Here is a 27658-nt window from a genome sequence, read left to right as displayed (position 1 = left end):
TAATGAGAGGTAAGGAAAAGCCATCAACAAATAGGAACTTGAGGGATGAGTCAGTTCAAGATGTTCCAGAGATAATAGCGAAATGGAATAGGGGCTTATGCTCTAGGGCGTGGCCATAGCGGGCGGGAGTTGGAATGCGGCATGGGTCCTTTGTTCGCCTCGTTTTCGAGTTGGGTGATGAGAAGAATGGCTTAGGATTACAAATCATGATTGTTGGCTTGAAATCATGCAAAACGTTTATGTTTTTTTCGGTGATTAAAACGAGTTCTGCCCGGTCCCAAAATGGTGCTCTGAGCTCCTTCCGCCCAAGCATCATGCACGATATCTGCACGGCCTTCAATGATCACGTCAATCTTATAAGCCTTTAAACTAACTTCGTCAAAGTAAAGTTAGCAATATAAACTCTTGCTTGAAAGTAAAAACGAAAAAAAATCATCCTTGCACCCGTGCATTCCGCTCCCCTATTTTTACTTCTGTTCCGACGTACTCCACTTTTTTAATTTGACCCATTTGAATGCTCTTTTGCAAATCTTCGACTCACCACAAAAAGGACCAAACGATCATAAATGTTCATGACGCCGTTCATATTCTTTTTTGAAATACACTATTTATCTCATTGGTTGTTCAACGAGTTCATGATCGCAGCAGGTATCGCTCAAATGCGAACTCTATACGAATTTCATCGCCTATTGGATCACTGCCACAACACTTGATTTCGTTACATTTTCATTAACCATCTGCTAAACCCTTTTATAAATTTAATTCAAATTGCATTCAATGGTCTATGGACAGGAAAAAGAGGTTGAGAGAAGGTTCTTGCCGCTTGCGTTGAACGTTCAGGCAGGGTTGGGACACGTCCTGAAGACATGATGATGTTGATGGAGAAGCTTGAAGGCATCAAGTCGGGTTACCAACCAGCATTAGCTAACACGCGTACGAATTCAAATTCACGAGTTCATTTGTCTCAGGTGGTGGTTGTACCTCTGTGAAGGCTTAAGCGCACTCCAGATCTTCCTTCGCGTGCTTTTTGGCCTTAGGGAACAAGTCAGCTTGGCCTTTGCTGAATTGAGCTTCGACATAGACCTACGGACAGCGTCGTTCAAATCAGCAGCCTCTCAAGTTGTCTCAAGTTGTGTGCTCAGTCTTGGAGGGAAAACATCATGGCCGATCATGAAGTCAACAGGAACAAGGTAACTGAAATCATCAACAAAATGAAAAGAATGGTCCTAATGACACTGACGCTGGTGCCTTGGATGGTTCTGTTTGTGTTTGAAGTTCAATTGGTAAGCATTCTGTGCCATATTTTGCAGAGATCAATGTCCTCAGGACTGGCATGGCTCAGTTCCATGGGCTTGATTGGACAGGCCTCTTGTCAAAATGGTGGTTCGACAGTGGCACTCCTGGCTGAGGTATGTCACCAAGTGTTAATACTTTGCTCCTGACCAAAATCAATCAATGCCTGCGATGTTGATGATGAATAATAGTTCATGGATTCCCTCAATGCTTTGGGGGTTAATTATAAGTGTCGTCCAAATGTTATGACTCTAAATCATGGTGACAGAAAAAAACGTGCATAGATTAGTGATCCGGCTGAAGGCAGTTTTGATTTCTTGAGCAGTCTCTATCTCGTCGGAATCCTGTCATTGTGTGTGGGTTGGAGAGCGATGTTGGCATTGATCCCAAAATCCCATGTGTCCCGGGAGTGATCCATGTCGTTTCAAATGGAACTTGGCCGTCCATAGCGATCGTGATTGGTGAACAGTGAAGATTTCGTGGCCGATAACCCATGGATCGACCATGACCAAGCCTGCCGTGGTCTCGTTACTGGTCTCTTGGCTCAGTCTGCGTTACCTGAAGATCAAACGGAATGAAGTACGATAAGTGTACGACAATGTCTGATGATGGCCTGGTCTGACCTCTAACGAATTCCAAAGTACAATACACGGGTTATCCTTTCCACTTGGGCATTTTGCCAATATCGATGGCCAATCGTTTGTGTTAGAGGCTTCCTCGAGTTTTGAGGGGAGGAATTGTCATCATGAGTGGTGGGCAGGACCGAGTTGTCCGATGGGTATCTCCTCGGTGGACGAGCAGTTGGCCACGGAGATCTTCCTCCAAACCAAAGCCGTCAAACGTATCCACGTGCCAATTATTTTCCACGAGTGTATTCTGTTCTTGGTCAGCTGGGGTTTACTCAGGAAACTGACACTGGAACAAGTAGGTGTAGTGTCAATGTGTAGCACATCATAGACGTAGACACTCCAATAGATTTGATTATTTCTGAAGTTTTGCATCATTGTTCAGGGATTCAAGGCTAGTTTTTATATTCCTTCAGAATGTTGGCTACCTCAAACGAGCGGATGCGGGACAGCTCCAGGCGGTCTTTGACAAGTACGCCTCTACCAACGTCGAGGGAAAGAAGTACATGACCGAGGTAGACTTTTTGGTCAAGTACCTTGGTCTTTTACCGGAAGAGAACTATAACAAAAACTCGGCTCAATTGATCTGCGGTGCTTTGGACCAGAGCAAGGATGGGTAAGTGGATCTCGCACTTGCATACGTGTACAATGCACATGAGATTGATTGTCAAGGGAGAAGGAAGGTCAGCCATTTACCCGAATCTTTTCAGTCTGATTTCGTTCGACGAGTTCTCGTCCTTTGAAGGCCGCTTGTGTGTTCCAGATGCTCTCTATCGAACGGCTTTTCAGTTGTTTGACACCAACGGCAATGGGACCGTCAGTTTTGGTATGTTTATAGCTGTTTTTGACCCGATGAAAGTGTATTGCATGGATCTTTTTCTATGTTCCCAAAGATGAGTTCGAAGAGATCATCAAACAAACCACCCTTCATCAGTCCATTCCGTTTCCGTTCAGCTCGGACTTTGTCAAGTTGTACTTCGGAAAAAAGAAGGATCGTGCCGTGACCTACGCCGAGTTCTCGCAATTCCTGCATGATTTTCACGAGGAATATGCCACCGTAGCCTTCAAGGTCAAAGACACGAGTGGGAACGGCTTCATCTCCACACAGGACTTTCATGATATTATGGTCACGATCAAAGGTCACCTTCTCACCGATCCCGTAAGTGAGCCTTTGTTTTAGCCTTTGTAGTTTATATACTGGTATGTAAAACAATCGTGTTCCAGGTGAAGCAAAATCTCATTAATGCTGCCAGTGGGGGCGTTGGAGGCACCCAGCAAGTGTCTTATCCTTTTTTTGTGGCCTTCATCTCGTTGCTATCAAATATAGAGCTCATTAAAAAGATCTACTTGAACGCCACCAATGGATCCCGACTTCAAGAAGTTACCAAAGGTGAGGAAAGATCATTAGGAGTGTAATTTTTCATCAATGACTATGCTCCCTTTTTTTAGAGGAATTCCTGCACTCTGCTCAAATGATGTCCCAAATCACACCCTTGGAAGTGGATATCCTCTTCCATTTGTGCGATCTAATGCATCAAACAGGGTGAGTTCGTACGTTTAGTTTAGAAAAAAGATGCTTTGAAGCCATATTTGTCAACTTGTATAAAAATTTAGACAACGTCGTAATGAACTAATTTCAATTGTGTCGTGTATTGATACCATTGTGCAGTCGTGGAGCTCTTCCAGTGGAATGGCGAGTAGTCGAAGATGCGGAAATCAACCGATTCTTACGGTGCAGTTACTTAGGCTCAATATTCGCAAATGATTGTTGCATGCAGAGCTTCAAGTTGGGTTTTGTTACCTGTTAAATTTGTGGTTGTCAAAAGTTCAATTTTCGATTTCGAAGCAAAAACAAGCATCCAGTTTATTTTACTTCATGAATGAAGTGCATCCACCTAAACTTTTTGATCGATGCCATGCTAGTCTTAGACCCTTAGATCCGACCTACAACAGTCAGTGCTGCATGATTGCTTGTAACCCCCTTTCAATCACTTGTACATAGTCGTGAACCACGGGACTTCAGAAATCCATGACACAATATAGAACATCTACAACACCATTTTCTACATTGCTACATTTACGGGAAGAACTGAATGAAAATTATTTGCTTTTACCAACTCAATTTTGTCACATTATTTGAGATGAGTTATAAATACCGCAATAAATTTCTTAATGTTCTTATTTTATTGCAACAAAGCAGTCGTGGCAGATCTTAACTTTCTTGGTAAAAGATTCTTCCTTGTTTTATGGGGGAATACAATTTATAAATTGATTGTTAGTGTGGCTCTCCTATCAATAATGTCATTAGCTTAGGAGTCAATACATAAAAAAAATGATTAATGTACATTATGAAAAATAAAATCGGTTCATATATCCAGCTTGATTTCGGATTCCATTTTCCTTTGTCACATGTTAGCTTTTATTATCCAAATAACAAGATAATAACCCTTTTTCAGACGCATCATGTATTCCGACCTACAAACCATATCACCCGAGCAATATATGAAACAAATCACCGCCCGGCTGACCGATATCCACGCCGTCTCCGTAAGTGCTATGCTTAAGTCAATAAACCTTGGCACAGAATTAGTCATTCTATTCACAAGCAACGCAGAAAGCAAGAGCCGTGCTTTAATGCTTTAATGTTTTCCCTCCCGCTTTTAGAAGAAGCAACCCGCATTTCAAGTGGCAAGTATTTCAAGCCTTAAGTTGCCCGTTAAAACAATGGCGCATGCACAACTAACATTTGATATAGGGATATCAATACTTTAAACGCGAATAATATGGGTTGTCAAAATTGATGCAACCCTCTCCTCATTTAAAACTCCAGCAATATCCACATCGCATTCCTAGCAAGAACTAATCAAAAGCTAGAGAAATGAGTTTCTGCTCAATATTAATACATCATGTTGGGGTTAGTAAAGGTTCACGTAGGCAAGGTGTGTTCCAGGCCAAAAATGGTTTTCAGGCTCTTTAATTGGCCTCTAGCATTAATTGTGAAGAAAAGCAATATTTAGTTGTCTAAAATAACATTCCCTAAAACTCATTCCGATTATGTGGGTCGTCCCGAGGATTGGTGCTTTTCAATCGACCGCCTTTGACACTGCTTTTCCATTTGCAGAGTCCGGAAGATCGTGGCTTCGTAATTCAAGTTCTAGAATCCGTGTATCGTTTCGCCTTGGGCTCGATCGCCGGTGCTACAGGAGCCACGGCTGTGTATCCGATTGATTTGGTCAAGACACGCATGCAGAATCAAAGAACCGGGTCTTATGTGGGCGAGATCATGTACCGTAACAGTGTCGACTGTTTCAAGAAGGTCTTGCGGCACGAGGGCTTCACGGGTCTCTACCGAGGTCTGGTGCCTCAGCTCATGGGTGTGGCACCGGAGAAAGCCATCAAACTCACGGTGAGCACCTCAAATGAACATCCTTAGCTTAGAACCTCCTTGAAAAATCTTTAAATTCGTTCGTAGATGAACGACTTCGTGCGAGATAAGTTTATGCAAAAAGATGGCAGAATAGACTGGAAGTATGAAATTCTGGCCGGAGGATCAGTGAGTCAGGCGTTAGAGTGAAATGTACTTGACCCTTGTTCAACCATTGACAAATCACTTAACTCCTTTACCCGATCTTTGTGCGATTTGACTAATCTGACTGTGGACGTGCTTAACCCTAATTTGTAGGTAAATGATTTGGTCCGAGACAAAGTCCGTGGAGAAAACGGCGCCATTGCGTTGCCCGCCGAGATTATCGCTGGAGGTTGTGTAAGTGATTGACGAGGCGACTAACTTGATATCCTAAGAGAATCCCGCTGTCAGATTTATCAGATGTTAATATCAACGTTCCTATTTAGGCTGGTGCCTCTCAAGTCATGTTCACGAATCCATTGGAAATCGTGAAGATCCGCCTTCAAGTCGCCGGTGAGATTGCCTCCAACGAGAAAGTATCCGCATTGTCGGTAGTCCGGGAACTCGGATTCTTCGGCCTTTACAAAGTAAGGCGCTCTCAAATCTGTTCGAAATGGCCACTTCATCTTTCATGCGCTAATTTCAGGGTGCCCGTGCTTGCTTGCTGCGTGATATTCCGTTTTCGGCCATCCAGGTCGTGGCTCGAGAGGGCCAAACCACTTACACCGGTCTTCTGGACGCAGCCCGGAAAATCTATGCGGAAGAGGGGTTCAAAGCCTTTTGGAAAGGCTCGATTGCTCGAATGTGCCGCTCTTCCCCTCAGTTCGGTGTGACCTTGGTCACCTACGAATTGCTTCAGAGAACCTTCTATGTCGATTTCGGAGGAAGGTAATGAAGGTGTTTTCTTTTTATATGGAGTAGTTATGAAATGTGTTCTTTTTTTTATGCAATGAATCTCATCATTATTACCTCTGTTTGAATTAAGGTCTGTTATTGGAATGGCACAACATGTGAACCTCTTTGGTGACATGGACACATTATTTTCTGCTTTGCAGTCGCTTGAGTTAAAATTAGATTCATGCTTATTTAGCACACGGTTCGATGCACAATGCTGTCTGAAGGGGTGGGTAAAATCTAGTTACAAATTTTAGTATGTGAATAATTGTGAAACAGTTCTCCCAATTTAAAGGACTTGTGCTCATTTCTTTAGCTCAAAATCTAAGGTTGACTTTTTTTTGAACAGATACATTTTTGGAAATGGTTCTTGTATTTAGTGCACTTACTTCTTTTCGAGAACTTACCTTGATGCAACTCTGATTTTGTTTCAGTCATCCCTCTGGTAGCACAGCTGAGGTTCCTGCCGGTTCCGCCGAAATGAGTCGTTCCACAAATCCCGATCACATTGGTGGTTACCAAGTAGCGATGCCCATTTTCAATGGGATAGAATCCAAATTCGGATTGGTGCTGCCTAAATTTCAAACTGGATTCGTGACCAAAAGGGCTTTAGCCTCTTCTTAGGAACGGGATGGACCTGATTCCTCTAACGAAGTGTTCCTTGCGATCCAACCACCTGAAGCAGGCCAGAGTGTACTCAACAAGAAGTAACTAGTTTATTGGAGATCATCAGTCATCATCCGCAATTAAAACAAACACATAGGCCTAGATTAAGCTAGATATACCGCTGATGAATTCAATATTATTACCGTTGTGATCTAGGTAAACATACCGTCACAGTAGCTGAAAATAAATATTATATTATATCTAGATCGTAACCCGCGGCCATTTGCTTTCCATTTCTTTTCACTCCCATTGAAAACTTTCTTAAAGTGGAAGTGCTCCTTTGGGCGAAAACCAACTTTTGGCAACCTTTTCAAACGATGCTTTCGAGGACTCGCCGAAAAAGGTCAAACCTAAAATAGATTACTCTAAATTCCACCAATCATTGTGCCAACCGAATTGAGCCAATGCCAGCAACTGTGATTTATTTATGGCAACAGGTGCAAGGTGGGAGTGTCAAATAACCCCTTTCATATCCTTGAGCCATGAATTTTCATGAGGAAGCCACTTCTCAGATGTTAGCCTAACGCCTCAAAACAGTGGGTGTCATCTCAATGATGCCCAAGGGTCGTCGCATTTGGAAGTACGAGGTAGTAAAAACCCCCCTCGTAAAAATGCACTTTTTGGGTCAATCTTCGAAATAGCCCGTTTTGGGAATATCATGTTTCTATTTTGTCATGGACGGATTCGGGTGAGGCTTAGATGCGCTTATCTTCGCATGAGTGTGTTAGCCGAGCTTTGACCAGGATTCAGCCTATTTCGCCTAGAAACCGTTGTCGTTTCTTCCGTTTCTTCTCGGCAAAGAAAGTGTGAAAATTCTTGTCGGATTGCCGATCAATCGTCTCGCCCATCTTTTTCGTCCAAATGGGGAGAATGGACCTATTTGACCGGGAGATGACTCAACGTCTGGACCCGTCCCGACGCCTTCAGATTCATCCTGAATTATGAAGTCCAGGGCAAGAGCGATTGATTTTGCCCATATATAGTTTCATTTCATATATGTTTCTCAAGTGGGTGCTAATATCGCTAGATTTAGAGGGCAATTCCGTGGCGGCACATCGCGTGTTTGACCAACACATTCCTCATTTGACTTTAAATATTTATTAAAGACATCTTCTAATCTACTTTTCAAGGCTTCGGGAAGATATAGAGAAAAGGAGTGTCAAAGATCTGTTGGAATATCGTTGGCAAAACTGACTAGATAGTCTTGGGAAGGCAAAGAAGTTCCATGTAAATCGTCATAAACTCGTAATTGCAAAGTTCCTCTGTCAAAGTGAAGTGAAACATGGGCCAAAGGGTGTCAAGTAGCTTGTTAAAATGCTAATAGCCAAGATAAATGGTTGAACATGTCATTTGACTGTCTCGAAGAAAGTCGGAACTCTGAGTCAGATTCCGAAGATGAGTGATTTTTGCTCTGCGTCAAGACTTTGAGGTTGAGAAAAAAAACACTTTTGGTCACCCTTGCTTTTTTAAGCAGCAAGTTTTCGAATGATGGACGGCGACAAATTTGATATTGGCACGCAATAACCGCTAAGAGCCCAATTTGCATCCAAAGTGACGTGATCACCTGTCATGGTTGACAATTAACGATTTTCAAAGTAAACTGTCTCGATTCACAGGAGCCTACTCACAGACGAGCTCAGGGCTCATTCCATAACGATTAGTTTGGAATGTGGGCCCTCAATTTTGGGTGGAGCTCCCTTGTCCCTACCACTATCAAATATCAGCATCTGTCAAATGATATTACGGAGAGGGCCTAGGAAGGCCTGCCCTAAAATTCTGCGAGACCTTTTCATTATGTAAGGCTTTTTAGCATAATGCGGTTTGTGCATGCAAGATATTTTTTTTCTATTTTTTTACTACCCAATGTCTACGGAAGGTTGGTCATACATATTCCTTCGATGACCTCATTTCCAGTTTGAAGGGGAGCTTCAGTTTTACGTAACTGTCTCGATTTTGTGACAGTTACACCCACACACTTGTTTGCTTCGCTCTAATAAGGTATTGCAAAGACGAATTGGTGAGGATAGAATTGATTTTTACCATTGATATTAGATGAAAAAATGCCAGGAATCAAGGTGGGTACCAGTTTGATGGGCGTTTTCCTCCGCCTGATTGACAGCGATGCAACCATGACATGCAAAATCCTGTCAGATGTACCTTATTTTACATACGTTTTCATATCCTTTGCTTATCTTATCCATCTGTAATTCTACGTGGCATATCATGTAGCATGGGCATGTTTTCTTCTCTCCTATCCCAGAACCGATCCCACATGACCACCAAAAAAGACTCACTTCAATTTCCAAGAGGCTTCTTTTTCTTGCTCTCCATTTTTGTCAGTCGTCAAATCCATCATAGTCTGCCGATGTCACTTTGATCTTGGTGGATGGAAGAAACGCTTCGCGTGGCTTTAAAATAAATTGGCAAAAACGAATTCTGTCAGAATTCGAGAAAAAAAACTTGTGGCGCAAGTGGCCAAACTCTTCTGGATAACGCTACTAGTGTTCTGGTTAGTCACTTGTGATGGATGTACATATACTAGAGTTCAAGGTGTTTTTTGCATTACCTCAAAATATGGAAATCCTCCTCACTCCTCTTTCGGGGGTCCTTCATTGCTCAAGTTGTTACCCTCTAGCTATAATAATTTTAGGAAATGCAAAGACATTGACCCTTGAGAAGGTTTCGACTAAAACTTGGATAGGCTTTTGGCCAAAACTCCAGATCGACCCTTCATTCAAGCGCTAATTGGATTCACCATTTCTAATTCGTTAGTGCATCAGATATTACTTGCATATAAAGTTAAATGAGACTTCTCAATTTCTATAATGAATTAGTGGGGATTCCATTTCCAGTAGCGTTAAGGAAGACCGCTAAAATATCTCTTGGTCCTCATTGGTCTGTAAAAAGTGAAAATAACCGTATTGTTCCTTCAAACTTTAAAAATGTTTTGAAATCTATCTTAGAAGTTGGTAGCTGGTAAAACTGGAGTTAGTGAGTGTTTGTGGTTGATCGGTAAATGTTTTGATATTTTTTTTGCCACATTTCTCAGTTTCAAAACATGACGATAACAAATGGCACAATTGTTACGCTCAAACAACAAATTCAATCTCGATGCCCATTTCATGATAATCAGTTCGTTCAAAGTCATAAAAAATGAATAGATACATCGTTTTGATTCATGTTTCGAAACTGACGGATTACAGCAATTTGCAAATACTCGTACATGCTAAGTCAAAAGTGGACATTGCTCTCAAACACTCGACGGCAAACTTACAATAATGTCCAAACTTAGTTTACCATACACACCGAGAAATGGAAAATGCTGAACCCGTGGATGATAAGTCTTCTGAGTTTGAGACACTTCTCCAAATGAGTTTTCAGCATTGCATGAGCGCATGAATGAAAACTTTAACACGTTGGGGGCCAGTTGCAACATCCTGGACACGGAGTTCGGTACTTCAGCCTATTTTAGAACGAGATATCGATCTTTTTCTTTTTCAATTTGAAAACGGTAATTTGATCAGGGCCCACCTTACATTTTGGGATGGATTCGTTGGTTCACCATGGCGCAAACGAGATCAGATCCAATTGAGGGATCCGTAATTGTTTTAAAGCTCTCATTCTCTCCATTATCATAATTCAGAGATTGCCTCCCAAGCTTCCCTTACTCACGAAGCCCGTCATGATAAAGATCGGCTAAATTTGAGAGACTAATTTCCAGCTGAGATCCAGGATTGCTTTCCGCCTGGAATTTGGAATTTTCATTCCCTCACTTCCGAAAGGTAGCGCACGATTCTTGGATCGACTGACTGACTGGCTGACTAACTTGCTTGAAAGGCCATCATTTGCTTCTATTCTTTGGTCAAACCGCAACCTCGACAGTATCCTCCCATTTCAAGCACTTTTTTAGTCCAACATAATGTGTGGTCAAAGCACCAGTATCAACACACACCTGTTCCATAATTATAGGTCTAATTTCACACAAAGGAGAGAATGATTTCTTTTAAACAAGAAGAAACCACGCCCTTGTCGAATGAAAATCCGCAGCGAATTCAAAAAACCATGTCTAATTCCAATGCCAACAACCCCTTTTTTGAACCACACTAAGATCATTCTAGATGGTTTCGTCCAAGAAGTCGTGAGGGTGCAGTTTGAATGAAGCGAGACTTGCCAGTTGCCACAGTTAGAAAAAGAGGCTTGGCAGTTTTTTAAAACTAATTCCAGACTGCCTGTTAATCAGCTATCAATGGGCCGGATTCAACATCCAATGAAGGTGAGGAATTTTATCCATCCATGAGCAAGAGCAATGAGCAGAGTGGTCGGATGGCTGACTTGGATGCTACGTGTTTCATGCATGGATATCATGGAGAGCATTCCATCTTGACTGACTTCATACTGGGATCTGTAGAGAACAAAGACGCCATATCATGGTTTGTGTGCAACGAGTGATCACGTGTGGTGCATGATAAAAATCTCCTTTTGTGTTTAGACGGGGGATGGGATGATGGGATGAACCCTGAAGAAGTAACCAAACTTCAGCCCCAACCCACCCAAGACAGTTGTCCATCTTGAAAGTTTAGAGTGTGGAGTGCTTGGTTGGAACTTGGAACCTCTTTTTTTTTTTGGTTGGACTCCTGACCGACCTCTGAAGTGTAAGTAGGGAACTGATTAAGCGTAGACTAAGTGAATGGAGCAAGTCATAGCCATTGAATTTCATGGCATTCATGTTGGTGTTGAGCACTTAAATGAGAGTCGTTGAAGATCACAACAAAAATTTGAGGCAGCTGCGGAGAAGAAGAAGATTTTACGCGTCCATTAACATGTAATGGGAAGACATGCTACTTCCATGATGAGATGGTAGCCTTTCAAACCCAAATGGACGGCCTAGTCTTTAGTGGTCGACAACACCATCTTGATACGATCATTCGTCACAAGAATGTTGCAACCTCTTGAAGAGAAGAGTAAAATTTGACTGCACACTTTTTTGTTCGGGGTTCAAGATTCTCGTCCGGGCATTTCCGGCATTTCCAGGGCATCCTCCTATATTATTATTTTTTTCAATTACCTTCCGGGCCAAATCACTCAGAGCATCCGGTTTTACATCGTCAAATGCACAATAACCATGGGAAATCATCAGAACTTCCACTTTTTTACCTTATTCATTGACAAGCAATATTTTCTTTTCAGTTCCTGATTCAATATATACTGTGAGGTTTTAAGATCATCTTGTTAGAAAATGTCGGCTCTGATAAAGCGGATGACTTATTCAATGCAAATGCACAGGTTTATGTGCCCCTCCTCACCTTCTAAACAGGCTCATTAACAACAATTACACACCATAAAAAGTGATGGCAGGCCTTCGAACAAATTTGTGCTTAGAATCAGATACTTGAACAAGGCCAAGATACGTGGACTGCTAGAAACATGGAATTGAAAATGAGTGTCAATCGAACTAGTTCACTCGCTGTCTGTGTAATCATGGTAGTCCAAAGCCAAGAAGCAGATACTTGACTTTCATTCTGCGTGTCTTCGTCAAATCATAGTCCACGCACATGGTCATTTAACCAATTTGTGTCCAACAGTGCGTGACTTCCAATCCGTCAGTAAATCCCCAGATTCAAGAGCATCCAACTTCAAAAAATGATGCCGAGGTTCGTCATCGATGTTACAGGCTCCGCCAAATTTGCAATTTCATTTTGAAGAGTTCTATCACTCTTATCCGTGATGTGATTGAACTGTAGCTGACACCATTAGAAAAGCAAGGTCTTCCAGTTTCAAAAATACTCGATTTCTTACAGCACCCAAAACCCAATTATGTCTTCATACAAACTTAAGACAAGGAAAAAAAGCTCTTTGGCCGTCCTCTCGTGACGAAAAGACAAATCCTAAAGACATGAGCTCCATTGACTTTAAGATAAAATATTTAACCATAGAACGAGCAAGAGTAGGTCAGACCATGAGCAGAAATGTGCCCGTGGTGAGTGTTTGAAAAAATTGATCAATTTTAACATCATGCCTGTGACAATAACAATAAAAAAGTTCAGGTCTAGGTCAACCGTGTAGTCTTCCAGACCATATACCTATAAGGGTGGGAAAGATGACCCGTAGATAACCAAATCCATTGGCTTCGTTTTCAAGAATGTTCAGAGTTCATCAGCGTCCTCTAGACTAAACACGGCCAGACTGTGCGCAAAACAGGCGGAGGTAGGGCCTCAGGCAAAAAAGATCATGGCCAACATCAGAGAGATTAAAGAATTAGCGAAAAGGCAGCCTGACCACAATATCAAACACTATGCCGATACCTGTCTGTCACTGCTCTCACACTTTTGTCAGAACGAGTGTCAATGAGGCTGGCCGCAAGTCCCTTGTGACCTTACAGAGGCCTCTCTTGTCCAGTATGGCCAAAGAAAATAGAATGAAAAGCTCCCAGATGCTTGAAAAATGATTCATAATGAATGCATTTTAAATTCTACAGGATTTGTCTTTGGTCGTAAAGTGCCCGTCGTTGGACTTTTTTCTCATTTTGGATTTTTATCAAAAAGAATTATCTCATTGTCTAATTTTTAAAACCTCAAGCAATATTGGAAATGGTAGACCCTGCATCTTCTGATTGAGTCAACTACAGGCAAATCGGAGCACGCTTAAAAGAGCTAAAAGAGCGGAACCGGAATTTTGGCGGACCCTGTATGTTCATACATACGCTTGCACTAGAGCATCTTTTCGCAAGAGTGGTTGTTTACGTTTGGTCATATTTACTCACCTCCCTTGATATTTGGCTATTTACCCTTGTTTTTCCATGCATCGTTGCTCCATGGATAAAAACCACCCTGATATTTATCAATCAATCACGACTGAAGAGCCCGAAGAGCGCTTTCCAGAAGCCCCTTGCCATCAATCCGTCATCAGATTACGGCCACCAAACCAAAGGGTGGTGGTTGTATTGGGGGTTAATCCATCTACAGGCAAGTTTCCCTACCCTTTGGCAAAGACAGGGCTCAGATTACAAATATTCATAATTCATGGCAGAATGTCTGGCAAGTTTTTTCCCTCCTCATTGTCAGTTTGTATTGTTCATCCTCCATCGCTTTATTCAGTCTGCCAAAAGGTACTGTATGTCTTTCGACAGTGGATTGAAGCTTGGTCTGAAAATACTTCACCATGAGTTGCCAGAACAAGGAAGACCTTTCTTTCTTGTTGGTGCTGGCTTTGCTCATCAGTCAGGTATCGGATTTGAATGGCTTGATATCATCTTACACACTTGGAGGCTCATCTAGCAAAAGCCTCGAACCATAACTAATTAGGGGCCAAAGCTTTTTGAATGTCAGCGTAATGAATTAGCTTTGCAAACAATCTTGAAGGACTCGACGAGCCTCACACTCAGGCCAAAGCTGCTCTGCTCTGATGCTGCTGGTGCAACAAGCCAGGAAACTTTGGTGCCAAGAACATTACTTTGGCACTCAAGATCGTTCCACGTCATGGAATAATGTACACAATACGTAGGCCTGAATTACTTTCCTTTCGATGTTTCTGTGGGCCGAGCATGCTTGAACAACATGACTCCAACCTGAATGGTTGAAGTTATTAACACACTTCAAATGAGACCATCCATTGCTTGATTCTATTCACTACAATGAAAGGACACTATTCTGTAGTCTTTTTCTATTCCTACCAATCAGGTCAGGTACGTACGTACTTTCGAGCCACCGTCCGATCAGATTAAGCTTGCTAGTACATCAAAGGGCAGACAGACATTGCTAGACACATCATTGAATAAGTGATGTCTTTTGTACTCGGATCAAAGTTTTCTATCCCAACGAATGATTATCATGTCAAGGGGCAACAGTACTGATCAAAATCTCTGTATATACGTACGTATACAGTGAGTGAGTGACTTAAGTGCAATGCCGTTCTGTTGTGAATACCCCGTACTCACTGTACTCACTTTTCACTTTAGGGGCGCGTCTCTTCTGTCTTTTTTATGTCCAGACTCATTTTGAGCGGAGATGCATGATGCAGCCTTGGGGATAGCTTGCACCCCATAAAACGTGCTCTGTTCGCTCAATATTGACACATAAACATTCATGGTATGACTTCAAGTGCTTGGCATTACAGCCATTGCATACATGTACCCGTTTGGCTATACTTGGTCGTGTTTTATGTACTAGGGGTAAACGGTCGTGGGGGGGATGAAGTTCGTTTTATGACCTGTTCTCTTAAATGGAAGACATTTTCTTCATCCAGCCACGCCCCTGATGAGCAGATGCATTTTGTCCAACAGAGTTATCACCAATCCAATAATCCAGCTCCAGCTACTAGCCCTCATGTCCAGAAAAGCGAAAGAGTACGTCTTTTTTGCTGGAAACACTCTTGTTACCAGAATGAATGAGAGTTCGGAATTGGGGTTGGAACTTGCAGTAGAAGTGAGATGCATGCAGGGCGATGTCTATTCTACTGCTGAAGCCTTTGTTCCGTGTTCAATTTTCATGCTCCAATATGTTCCACTTAAACAGAAAATGTGTATTTGCCAAGATTTGTAGTTCTGGAATGAACTCCATTCAAACTTGTTGTGAGCAGAGATCGTTGTCAGGAAGTGGTATGGAAATCTCGTGCACAATTCTATTGGTATTGTGTCCTATTCTTCTGCTTTTTGAGGTCATCTATGTTCATTTAATGTGAGCACCATTGACATTTTCAGACTTAGGTCGAGCTCAACAAGCGGTTTTAGCATCAATAAATCTATTTTACCCAAACAAAATGTCCCGAACGGCAATTATTCTTGGAGAGCTGTTCTTAATCTTACGAAAATACAAAGAAAGTAAAAGCTTGAGCTGCCTTAAGTACATGTATGAGTACTCTATTTCGCCCTGATTCGTTCTAACACTAGTTCCAACTTCGTGGTTCACTCAGGCATGAAGTCTGAAGAGGAAATTTGTGTTGATAGGGGAGGAAAGAGTTGTTTAATTTAATTTCAAGCACCCGGAATGAGTGGATAAGCACTCCATAATTAGGGCGTCAAGTCAAAGCCCCGAATCGTCCCGAATGTTGGTACGTTCATCCTCATAAAGCTCCAAACCAAACATTGCACGAGTTCAAATCGAACTCAGACTTTACCCGAGGACATCCATTCATGCCCTCGAAATCGAACGGAGTCCGTGGCGGATTCGACCAGGATTTGGGAATGGATTAACCAGCTGTGGGCCAGGATTTATGAGGCCATTTTTGTTCCAAATACTTCCGTTCATTCGCACATGTGGTCGGCGCCATCGTGTTCAGTCAGCAAATGATGACTGGCGTTAATTTGTGAAAGCCTAAAGAGCCACTTCAGATGGCTAGACGAAAGGGAAAGGCTTCCTGAAATAGATTAATACATATGAGGGTCCCTTGTATTTTGAAGTTGGAGCAGGTGGACCATTGAAGTAATTTCAATTTATGGAAAACATCTTACAGAAGAATATTTTGCTCGGTTACGCTTATGCGATGAACATAGAAGCCCTCTAGTAGCATGAATGATATGGATTTACCCCCCTTTAAGGCCTTCATGGGTGGACTAGTAATTAACCCATTTGCCAAATATTTGGGCGTTATTCTGGCACAAAGACGACCTGTCACCATGAGGCCGAAGAAATGGCGTCGAATGTGCAAAATTTGCAGAATTCTCACTTTTTAAGCCGTCGAATTCGCCTTGACACAAAGGAAGTATGCAAATCCATTGTTCTCATTCTGCCCGTTTATACGATTGTTGTTCTCGTGTTCTATGAAGATCAAGGTAGATTAGAAACGAGGTTAAACACCTAATTAAATTGAGCGACTTTATTTCATAAGCACCCTTTAAAGAATCGAGATTAAACTTGCTTCGAAGTCTTTGGAGAAAAAAAACGTTCTTTGACGATGATCTTGTCGTGGATTTTTTGGTCTGGGAACCCGCCCCAAAATTGCTTGTTGGGTGAAATCGAGGCGGAACTTGTTCCGCTTGATCTCAGAAACGAGCTAAGGTCATTTTCTGGAACACTTCTCCACGCAGATTTAGATGATGACTCTTCGGACTCTCCCCTTAGTTTTTGGGACGAAACAGAAATCGTTTTTCCAGCCTGTCTCAATGATTGCCGCTTCAGAACTTTGAAATATAGTTTTCCGAGGAGTCGTTGTCGTTTTATTGGTGCCTCCTCATTTTTGCCATGTTTTGGCCCCCCTCCCTTGTTATATAAATATAATTAGATTTAACTTGCCTTTTGAATGATTTTGAAGCGAATCTATTACAGAACCAATTTTCGAAGCTTTTGAGATCTGTTAATGAAATGTTAATGAAAGGGGGTTGCTTAAGGCCAAACCTCAATACAAAGTGAAAAATAATGGTTAAGACCTATTCATCGCCGATGATTTTCACTTTGGCATTGACCGAATCCATTGTTAGAGGTAAAAAGCGATTTCTATTTATAAAGCTCGGTTACTAAATCTGTATCATTCCAGCACATTATTCATTATCAGTATCTTGTCACAACTCCATAAATTCAGAATTAGAAAATCTTATATCTTTGATGTCATTTTGATGGGATGCTCATGTCCCCACTTCAATAATCAGCATGTGGGCTGCAGGGATAAACAACTCGATTTTGGATTTAGGCTCGAGAGCATTTATTCACTCCCGTCATCAAACAGAAAATAAGGTAGGAAAGCTGCTTAATGTTTTTTTTAAATTGTTTTTCAACAAATTATGATTATCAACTGAGATGTAGAAGTTACGATAACGTGGAAACAATTTCCAATTCCTTTGGTTATTTACATATGTGTTTCGGTGGTTTTAAGAGCTAAAAATTCCTTGAATATGTTTTTGCAAGAATCTATTCCTACCTGAGTTGAAAACTATCATCATGCCTTTGAATTAGTGAAAATTTCAATTTTAATACAAACCCTTATCTGTCGCTTTCATGGTAAAGTTTATACATTAGATTGTTTGAAATCGTAATCTAGTACAACTTAAAGGAATGGTTTGCAAAATCAGCATTTTTCAACTTTTTTTGTATTTTTTTCAGGGAAGGCCAATGTGTTCAAATATCATTTACAATAAAACTTTTTCCCATTATCCCCCTAAAATGGCACGAATCCTTGATTTTAGGCTATTTTCTGGCTGAAATGGCCAAAATATTTTAAAACTGAAAATACCATTTAAAAACCCTTACAAACTACTTTCAACTATCGCATCGAGCAAATCTTACACATTTAATGCCAGTAAGTTGACTTCCCATCAAATTTGATTTTGTCCATTTCAAATTCCTTCTTGTCAGAGATGAGTCTCGGTTTCCCCGTTTTCTCTCACTTTATCTCTTCGGCAAGACTTCTAATAGTACTTGAAATCCCCTCCGTTTCGGAAGAACTCCCTTAGAGCAGCACATTCAATACTACTGTGGAGATGGCTAGAAGGATGGATGGAGCATGGATCCATCCATCCAATTCGGGTGTTTAGCTCAGTAGTAGCTCCTCCGTGTTAGTAGCTTGTAATGTTCTCATGGATTGATTGGGTTGGAGCCCGGAGTGGATTCGCCGAAATTGCCGTGTCCAAACTGAGAAGAGTTGGGGCCACATTTCAGAAGATCTCTCTCGGGGTCTTGAACTCTGTAGAATTTTCAGTGTTCAATGCAAACGTCTGAAAGGAATCCATGTTTTGGGGTGAATCGCCTTTCTTGTACTAGCAGTATTAATAATGGGGCTTGACAGTGGATAAGAGGAAGCATTGTCCATCGTTCAAAGAGCTAATTTAGAGCGATGATTTCAATTTCTGAGGTACAATTAAAAACTGCCCCTGGGGTCATGAGAAGGTATTTTTAGGTGATCGCCATTAGAGCCAGGTGTTGATTGAGTCACGCCATGCGATCAAATTGGAAATTTATGGTCTGGCAAGGCACAATCGGTCCCGGTGATCTCATCGATATCATTGCCCTTCTCGGATAAGTGTGTGTATGTGTAAGTCTGGGAAGAACCTGAGGAGGTCAACTTGGCAACCAATCGGGGGACAGCCAAAATTCTCATCGTGAGACCGTTTGCCATGTTAACGAGCAAAAAATGGCACTCTAAGCTGTTTTCCATCGTTCCCATATCTGGCTAATGACTAGTCATTTGAAACCATAAGTCCGGTTGAACATGACATCGTCTCTTTATCGTTTGAAATAATATTCCCCGTGAAAGACTTTTGGGAGGAGTGAACGCGAAAGACAAGGAGACGTGACTTGGTTCCAGGCAAGAAAGATTGCTCGTTTGAACTAGTTTTAGTTGCAATGGTCGTAACCAAGGTGTTATCTGTGATAGCTTTAATCAATGTCTCCATCGCTGAGGTTGGGGAACCCATTGTCCAATAATCGTCTTGAGTAACTTTATCGCCTCAGTCCACAAGTTGATGTTGGAAGATTTTTCACACAGCCTAGCAAGCATTGGCTCACTTAATACCGAGTTTTGTGGTGATAGAGCGAAACTTGTCATTGAAGGTTTGGTAAACACGTCCCAAGCAAAAGGTAGATCGCAAATTTGGTGGTAAAAGCAGTTGGTTGAGTAGAATTGACGGAACGAAAAATCCCTCGCGATGCCCAAATTGGACTTCTTGGACATTCCGAAAGATACACTAGTATTATAAGAACCACAAAAAAGGTTTAACGTATACCGAGACCATCCCTACTTTTTGAATAGTGAAACAGAGACATTCTATCAGTCCACGTAATGCATTTGCATCATGTGTGCAATGATAAGGACAGATAGTGGTAAAAGCATTCAAATGACCCTTGCTCTTATGAAAAGGCATTGATGATGCGTTCAGTCTCGGCCAGGTCATTTAGAATTGGGCCACAGACCGTTTTGCATCCGGGATCTGTCCGTCCATACTTATAGGAAGGTGGAGTTCAAGTTCAGGCTCATCAGACTTTACGAAGAGCAAAGAAAAGAACGGGAAAAACGAATCCATTAAAAGTTTCTCTTGCCAACGATCACGTGTTAAGTGATGAGCTTTTTTCCCTCCTCTGAAGCATTTTTTTGTGGCTCTCTTGGCCCTTGCTTTGAAGCTCTCGGCAAACAAATAAAAAGCCTCGCCATCCGTCTTTTATCTCTCAACAAATTTTGTCGCTCTGAGAGAAATTATGCCACACACGCAGCTATGAAGTAATCCATTACCATTGAGCATCTTTCGCCATCCTCAGGCGTCATTATCTTGTTTTAGAAGATGAAATGAATTATTGTTGAAGTTGCATAAAAAATCCCTGAGGAGATAAGTTTTTCATTTCTTTCTTTATTGACTTTTCTGATTTTCTTGAAAAAAAGGAAACATGTGAGAACAGACAGCAATTCGTGTTTCATCTAGAGCCGACAACTACGGTATGTACGTGCGTGTAGACATCTATGTACTGTATGTAGTACTTGTTTGGTTAGTTACCAAGGGAAACAAGATTGGATTTGAGCAGACTTTTGAGATGAATTTCCCAGATTGAGTCCGGGAATCTCTTCGCCGCTCTCGCTCCTTGTCTCCACCACAGTCCGGGGGCCAGACGGGCCAGACGGGCCAGACGCTCTCCAAGGAGAGAGAAAGAAAGCCAGTGCAAAGAAAACAAAGCAAAGTAAACAAGGCAGGTTGAGTATTGGCGGGCAATTCAAGCGAATGTCTTGGAGCGGTGCTCCATGCGCAAAATATCCAGCTCATCGTATTGCACAATCTGCACATCCTGGGGTGTGTGGTAGATGTCGTTGGGTGAAGCGTAAGGAATGTCTCCTGACTCGACAGAGTGGGCCGACTTTGGGATCTTGTTGTGGCTCGAAGGGTCCGGATCTTGATTCGAATCCAGACTGGAAGACTCGTCACCGCCAAGACTGTCATAACCAGAGCTCTTCCTGTCATTTTTGGACAGATTCGGCGGGAGAAGATGCTTGCCATAAACACTTTGAAGATGCTGCAGCATGACTTCTTCGTTTCCTCTTCTTCTCTCCTCTTCCAGTTCTTGTTCTTCCTCTTTCCCTTCATACTCCCATTCGGTGGAGCCGCTCAACGATGACGGAGTAACACTTATTTCCATCACATTAGGCGCTCCATTGGCACCCTCTTTGTCTCTTGGACGCCTCTCATCATCATCGCCATCATCATCAAAAACAACCCGACCACTGCTATGGCCTCTGGTCGTCGTCATTCTCATCATTTTGTGCTTGTTATCAAGACCATCTTTTCCATTCATATTGATAATGGAGCCACCCTTTCTCCGGCTTTGATGTTGCTCATCAGCGCCCAATTTGATGCTTGGGCTTGAACTGGCACCTCTCATGCTCGCTCGAAAGAACCCTCCGTCCCGCAGTAGAAACCGCCCGTTGGAATGGTTTGAAGACCCATTGTTGTTCGAGGCATGAGGTTCACCATTGCCCCCAACCAATGGTCTGATTTGATTGGAAGCCCCTCTGTCACAGCTTTTTGACCTCCGCTCACCTTGGTTGCTTTGCGCCTGATCTTGGCGGCCTTTCTGATTGTTGTTATTGTTTAGTTTGCGGGAGGAACCAAAAATTCGAAGGAATCTAAAACCGAACCGTTCCTTCTTTGGGGGATTGGATGTCTTTGGCGTCTTTTGATCGCGTTGTTTAACAGCTCTATTGTCAACATCGTCATTGTTGTGGGTCGTTGCGTTTACCTTAGAGCATTCAAGCTGGCTCTTTGCGACTCCCGAGATCACCGAGGAATTTCCAATCATGGACTTTTCGTTGCAAAGTGTCGAGGTTTTGGCGGGCACAAAGCTATTCCCATTGACACTGTCGGTCGTCGTTTCTGTTCTTGACGAGGACGGTCGGCAGGAGCTAGAGGGATGATTGAGGTTCTCATCCTCCAAATCTGAGCTTGAACGACCATTGCCTGGTGAGCGACTCGGATTTGCCACAACGGAAATCATGGTTTTCTCGATAACGTGCAATTCCGGATTGGAAGATCCATCGGGATGACGAAGAGATTGGGCGAGCATCTCGAACTGCTTTTGTGGGCTCATTCGAACGGATTCTCTCAAGTTGGCATTAGATGGGTGTCTCAATCGATCATGGGGCATTGGTGCCACATGTCGTTCCTCGTTTTCAGGACTGCTGTTGTTATTGTTGACGTTTCTGGGGATGAAATGAAGTTGAACGTCGTTGGGGGCATTCTTAGTTCCTGATGAAGGAGCCGGGGCAAAAGTAAGACGATGATGATGATCCTGGTGATTGGGTCTTTCATCATTAGCGGACCGCTCCTGGTTTGACGAATGGCATTCCTTCTCCAATTGCGCAAATTCCCGGAAACGCTCACTGATGAAGTTGTCTTGCTTCTCCATATCATCTTTGATGGAATTGAAATCGGGCACTTGGAAGAACGATAGCTTGCTCGGGTCACATTCCTCGTCAAGATCATTCTCCCCGTTCGATCTCAAGTCATCTTTGCTCCCGGCGAAACTAGACACGATCGTGAGGTTTTCCTCGCTCAAGATTCTTAATGGATGCTGTAGATCAAGCTCACGAGATGATGGAGTGTCAAAAGGGGAGGGGAGGATTGCATTTTGGTTCATTGAATTCATGTCGAAATGTCCCGCTAATTTGTTGCATTCATTCACCAAGTCGTTGAAGTTGGCTGTTGTTCTTGGGGGCGTGCGACGGGGAGGTGGGGGAGGAGGAGGGTTGTGGCCACCTTGAAATTGACGAGCATTGCTACTACTACTGTTGTTGCTGTTGTTATTGCTGTTGTTGTTGTACTGCTGCTTTGGCTGATGTTGGGAAGTGGGCTTTGGAGCAGTCCTACACAAGTTATCTCCCTCGCCGATGGCTTCATCCAGAGGTGGTGCAAGTGGAGGAGGAGAAGGAGCAGACGGAGGCGGAGGTTGATGATGTATAATCACTTTGTGCTCGGCTCCTTCATCACTGTCACAAGTTTTGAACTGAGTTAACGCTTGAAAGACATTCTGACTCTGATTGTCGCTGACATTGCGGTTATTGTCCAAAACTTGCCCCCTGTCTGTTGTCAGGTCTTCCGCCGTCCCATGAGCTTGTGTCTGATTCTCGACCCACGTCGTAATCATATTAGCTTTGTGCTCATCCATGTAGCCGTAGAGTTTAGGGGGATTTGAGAGGACAGCTGGGGAACGCGTCAACGGGTAGGGATGGGAGGACAAGCCCGATGACAGGGCAGGGCTGGAACTCGAAGGCTGGTCAATCCAAACCTCTTTACGCGTGGAAAATACTGACTGTGATTGGGTCTTGTAATTGGGATTAACGTCAATCCACTGCTCGGGATGAGCTAAGCGCTGGATTTGTTGTTGCTGCTGTTGTTGTTGTTGTTGGTAGTGGTTGTTGTGATGGTGGGCGTGGTTAATTATCTGACGATGTTGACGGCCTTGGACGGGAACAAGGCCATTGAGGGGCATCTTTCCCGAGTGAGTGTTGACCTCGTGAATGACTGGCAGGCTTGAGAGAGACCGGTGGGGTGATCGAGCAATTTGAGGCTGAGGCGATAAATTCCTTCGGGGAGAAATGACCCCGTTTGTCAAGATCTTCTTTCGTCGACTGGCTCCAGATAAAGGCCGTGGGATTTCATCGAGTGAGCCTCGCAATGAGCCAGGAGCACTACTGCCCCCAGAGCTACCTCCGGAAGCCATTCTCGAGCCCAGAAAAATGGGTGGGTGCTCCGAGTCTGTCCCACTCCCATCGGAATGGCCTCTATAAACCACAGTATCACATGACATTTCACTAGACGAGGCATTCGTGGAGGTACCCGAGGTCAGATCGGAGCTAGACCTCCCCGAGGACCCACTTCGATGACTCCTTAACTTTGATAGCCTTCGGTGTTCATCTGAGCATGTCGATCCTGAGGAACTATGGGCCTTCATCCTCTTTCTTCTCAATCGATGAAGCCTGGATGCGAGTTGAATGGTGTGCAAGGTCTCCGAGTAATGACTAGGCTCGGGCGAGACGTGTGCCAACATGGTTGCCTGGCACGTGAGTGATCCCAAGCACTCGCGAAGGACTTGGGTCACCTTGCTGTCCCTATGAGGCAAATGCTTTTGTCCATTGAAAATACCCAGAATCACGTTGCCGAGGCCTGAAAGAGTTATGCCTCCACCGGGAGTCTTTGTTCTCTCACAGCCTCCAAAATCGATCAGATGCAATCTGGAACGACCTCCAAGCATGCCACCTTGTCCAGACACGGAATACTGATAAATATGGAGTGTGAATATAAGATGACTTTCTCTGCCTTGAGCATCAAGGGATCGTCCGGCCAAAGCCGCATCGAGATAATAGGCGGCTTTTTCAGCCGACGACGCTCTCAGCTCGCTTTGGTTCTGCATGCAGCTTCCCATAATGGGAAGTTGCCGCAAATACACGGCAGGAGACTCATCGTTCTCGTTGTTGTATGGTGCCAAGAGATCACGAACACTTTCACGTTGACCAGTGATCTCCAGGGCAGACACTCTGACAGAAAAACGAGATCCCATCTTTGTTTTTCGCTCCTTGATAGCTTTGTAGACCCAAGCAATCGTGATGGGAATCACCCCCATGTCTTTGGCACATTGATCACTGCCCAACATGGTTCTCGTCTTGCCCAGATTTGCATGACCAAAACAGAAGAGGCATCCATCATTGCCATTGAGAACCGAGTGGATCACATCGGGCAAGGCAGCACCGCATAAATCCTCTTGAGTATCGTCACTTGTGAACATACCATCAAAGGCGAACATCTTGGGGGCCGCTACCCCTATTTTCCGCTCCTCAATGGCCACATCCGAATTCCCGTTTTGACCCCTCAAGATGGCCGGATCATAGAGTGTAACCTGCTTCCTCTTCAAATCCACTTCAAAGTGCTGATGGGGATTCCTCCCCGAACCTGGATCTTGAGCACTATATTGATACGCGGCGGAGCTCGGTTTCGTCACCCTGAGAACCACTCGGATCTTACCCATACCCTGAGGTGGATCCACCACCTCCAGCTTCCGAAGCAAGGTATTTGGAACTAGGGGCGGGAACCGCTGAACGAGACCTCTAAAGTTGGTTGGAAATTGATCCCGCTCCTCGGAGCTGTCATTGCCGGATAGTCTGGAATTGCTTCCTCCGCCTGGTTGCCTTTGGCGCCTTGATGTCAAAGGCGAAGAGTGGTTTGACGAGGTCTTGGTTGGATGTCGTTGATGGGATCTCGCGAAGAAGGTGGCCGCCGCATTGGCTTGACTTTGGGTCCCGAGGGGACCATTTCGGGTAACGAGATATTTCGTCTCAACCACCTCCTTGGGAGGATGACCAAACAGCGGGGGCTGAATTTGTTGTGGTTGATAGATATATGGTTGTTGAGCTTGGGAAGGAAATTGGGAGGGGTGTCTTTGGTTATTATAGGACGTGAAGTCCGGTTGGCCCTGGTAGGACATCCTGTTTGCTTTGACGATGAAGGCTTAAAGTGTGGATACGTTGATTAATCCAAGCGTCCACAAGACGTTCCCATGGTTTTCCGTGGCTTTTAGTGCGAAGCAAGATCTGTAAGAACAAAACCCAGTAGCTAGAATTTAATGAGGCGTTCTCGCGCAATATCAGGAAATGATTGACATAAACACGGGAAAACATGGCAAAACGAGGTAACTTGAGCAGGGAAAAGAGAGAGCGAGTGAGCGAAGGGACGAACTTCTTGAGAAATCCGTAAACATTCGCACACCAGAGGCATTCATATCGCAGAACTGCATACATATGTACATACATGCACAGTTCACCTCGTACTCCCAAAGTCCGGCTTGAGGTATGGAAATACATTCATGACCCTAATTTAGCCAATTTCCCCTCCGGCGGCCACTTGAAAGGAGCAAGACAACTTGAAGAAGAACAACTTGAAGTCGTCTGACAAGTCGAAATCATTCCGACTATCTCCACTTTCAGGTTTCAGAACAGAATTCGACTCAACTACTCGGTTGGCATGGCGATCACAATCTCTCGAAATTCGACGAACGATCTCGACTTGTCAATGAGTATTGTACCATTCAAGGCCTTGGTGGCCAATAATTCGCTGGATGTATTGGCCTGCAGCCCCAGGCAAAGCTAACTGAGCTCGAGAGCACTTGAAAGACAGTTTTACCCTTTTCCAGCAAGGAAGGAGCAACTCCATTTGTAAATTGAGCAAGAGTTGAGGGAAGCTGGCCGACTTTGGGCGAGTGTGGAAACGTAAATATACACGAATGAGGAGACGAAATCTTCGTTCCCCTCTCGAAATTTCATTTTGAAGTCGCGTCTCGTTCGAGGTCTTTAAAGGTAATTAGAGTAACGCCGTCCAGAGACACATTCAATGAACTCATCCTATGCACTGTACTGCTCGTGAAGTCAAGCAAAAAAGACTTCGTCCGACGATATTTGACATTTCGTCCAATTGAGAGTTATACTTTTTGTATTACCGAACAATGCCTGGATTCGGCTCCTCTCGAATATTTGCTCAAGTCTTTGTGCGGTCAAAGATTAAGACTATACAACCCAGTCATGGCTCTTTTATTTATTTGGCCATGTTGCATCATGTAATGTTTGCTTTTTAGAGTGGCTTTTCATGTTCAAATTTGAGGGAAGTGGCTTTTCACATTAGCTTGACTTTGACGTACGGGGGGGAGAGGATCTGTATTGTAAATGAATCATTTTTTCATTGACATTTTTATTATATTACAGATTACCCCCTTCTCCGAAACCGTCATGACCTTAATCCGTGCATCTCTTTAAAAGCTTCTTTTACAATCCCCAAAATTGAGTCATAAATATCAGAAACAGACATTGGAGACAAATTTCAAGGTTGGCTCTCAAGAAGTCAGCGGGCAAAGCGATGAAAAGAAGTTGGAAGAAAATACAAGGTAAATGCTTATCGTCAAAATGCTTTCGAGACCTTGTTGTATGTATTTGTAATTTGACAATCATCTAATGTCAAATGAAGAGGGATACAGAAGCTGCGTAGAACCTTTGTTGTGGGAGCTCTATAGAACACTCACAATTTCTGATGAACGAAATGAGGCTTAAACATGGTTGTAAATTTGGATCGATTCTAAATTAGGCCGATTTAAGCTCTCAAGCACGTTTTGATTCGCATTCGAAGACCCAATCAGTCTGCCAATTGCGCCTAATCCTTTATTTGAAGAGGGCTTGAACCTGTCATTTTCCAAGAGTCCACGCAATCGCTGTGCATGAGTCTCTCGATTGATGGGATCTTTTGCACAGGCTATCTCTCTTACCTCGAACAGTTTGATTAGAGTGGATTAAAAGTTGTTCCCGAGCTGCAAAACTCAATGATTCACATATTCGGAGACAATGTCGTCCGTTCACTTCACTTTAGCACACTGCTCAAGTCTCTTGTCCTCTTCAGCTCTCCCCCAGCCTCTCCCCTCTCTCTCTCTCTCTCTCTGTCTGTCTCTCTGTCTGTTCCTGACAAAGCACCTCCCTCGACTTGCTTCGCTCGAGTCCGCGGATGTTCGAAATTTCCCGCGCCCTCGAGTCTTTAGCTCAGGGTGTTGAGCCGATCAACGCCGCTCGAAAGACGGTTTGAAGCTCGCAGGGTGGCCCGTTTCCAACGTTCGGTGTTCGACCCCTCATCTGGCAACCCTCGTTTTCAAGACGTAACTACTTCATATTTCTCGGCTTCTGGAGATTCCATAGCAGCAAAAAAACTAAATAAGTACAACGTGTCGAGTTACCGCTTTTTGGTTCGGTGGGTTCGCTTGAGCCAGTATGATAAAAAACGAAACTAAATCTAACAAGCGCCTCAAAAGGATCCTTTGTCGCTTTTCAATTTGAAGACGAC

General features: G+C 43.4%; 2 protein-coding genes and 2 long non-coding RNA genes across 7 annotated transcripts; 2 read left to right on the top strand and 2 right to left on the bottom strand.

Annotated features, from left to right (window-relative positions):
* Positions 1-871: 871 nt before the first annotated feature.
* On the top strand, positions 872-7097 carry LOC131887290 (calcium-binding mitochondrial carrier protein Aralar1-like). 4 transcript variants are annotated; one of them, XM_059235880.1, is made up of 13 exons: positions 872-1190; positions 1311-1409; positions 2336-2535; positions 2630-2745; positions 2813-3078; positions 3144-3309; positions 3369-3462; positions 4376-4466; positions 5041-5325; positions 5392-5472; positions 5772-5912; positions 5972-6213; positions 6654-7097. In XM_059235880.1, exons 1-13 carry the CDS (start codon positions 1161-1163, stop codon positions 6841-6843), a joined length of 2001 nt encoding a protein of 666 aa, XP_059091863.1. In that variant the 5' UTR covers positions 872-1160; the 3' UTR covers positions 6844-7097. The 4 variants fall into 4 exon arrangements, with proteins under 4 accessions (XP_059091863.1, XP_059091872.1, XP_059091856.1 ...); XM_059235889.1 differs by lacking the exons at positions 872-1190; positions 1311-1409 and adding an exon at positions 1731-1872; XM_059235873.1 differs by lacking the exons at positions 872-1190; positions 1311-1409; positions 5392-5472 and adding exons at positions 1981-2217; positions 5602-5682.
* On the bottom strand, positions 1529-6764 carry LOC131887420 (uncharacterized). The gene is made up of 3 exons (XR_009374033.1): positions 6627-6764; positions 1917-2208; positions 1529-1851 (listed from the first exon to the last, which is right to left on the bottom strand). It is a non-coding gene; the product is annotated as an uncharacterized LOC131887420 (long non-coding RNA).
* Positions 7098-20132: 13035 nt separating the features above from the next.
* On the bottom strand, positions 20133-27260 carry LOC131887270 (uncharacterized). Its single transcript, XM_059235831.1, has 2 exons — positions 27093-27260; positions 20133-25374 (listed from the first exon to the last, which is right to left on the bottom strand). The coding sequence occupies exon 2, from the start codon at positions 25266-25268 to the stop codon at positions 20511-20513; it is 4758 nt and encodes a 1585-aa protein (XP_059091814.1). The 5' UTR covers positions 25269-25374; positions 27093-27260; the 3' UTR covers positions 20133-20510.
* LOC131887426 (uncharacterized) lies at positions 24983-26716 on the top strand. Its single transcript, XR_009374034.1, has 3 exons — positions 24983-25101; positions 25768-26136; positions 26539-26716. It is a non-coding gene; the product is annotated as an uncharacterized LOC131887426 (long non-coding RNA).
* Positions 27261-27658: the final 398 nt, after the last annotated feature.

Source organism: Tigriopus californicus, chromosome 1, assembly GCF_007210705.1.
Source record: "Tigriopus californicus strain San Diego chromosome 1, Tcal_SD_v2.1, whole genome shotgun sequence".
NCBI classification, from domain to species: domain Eukaryota; kingdom Metazoa; phylum Arthropoda; class Copepoda; order Harpacticoida; family Harpacticidae; genus Tigriopus; species Tigriopus californicus.
This window is presented reverse-complemented; position numbering and strand designations above follow the sequence as displayed.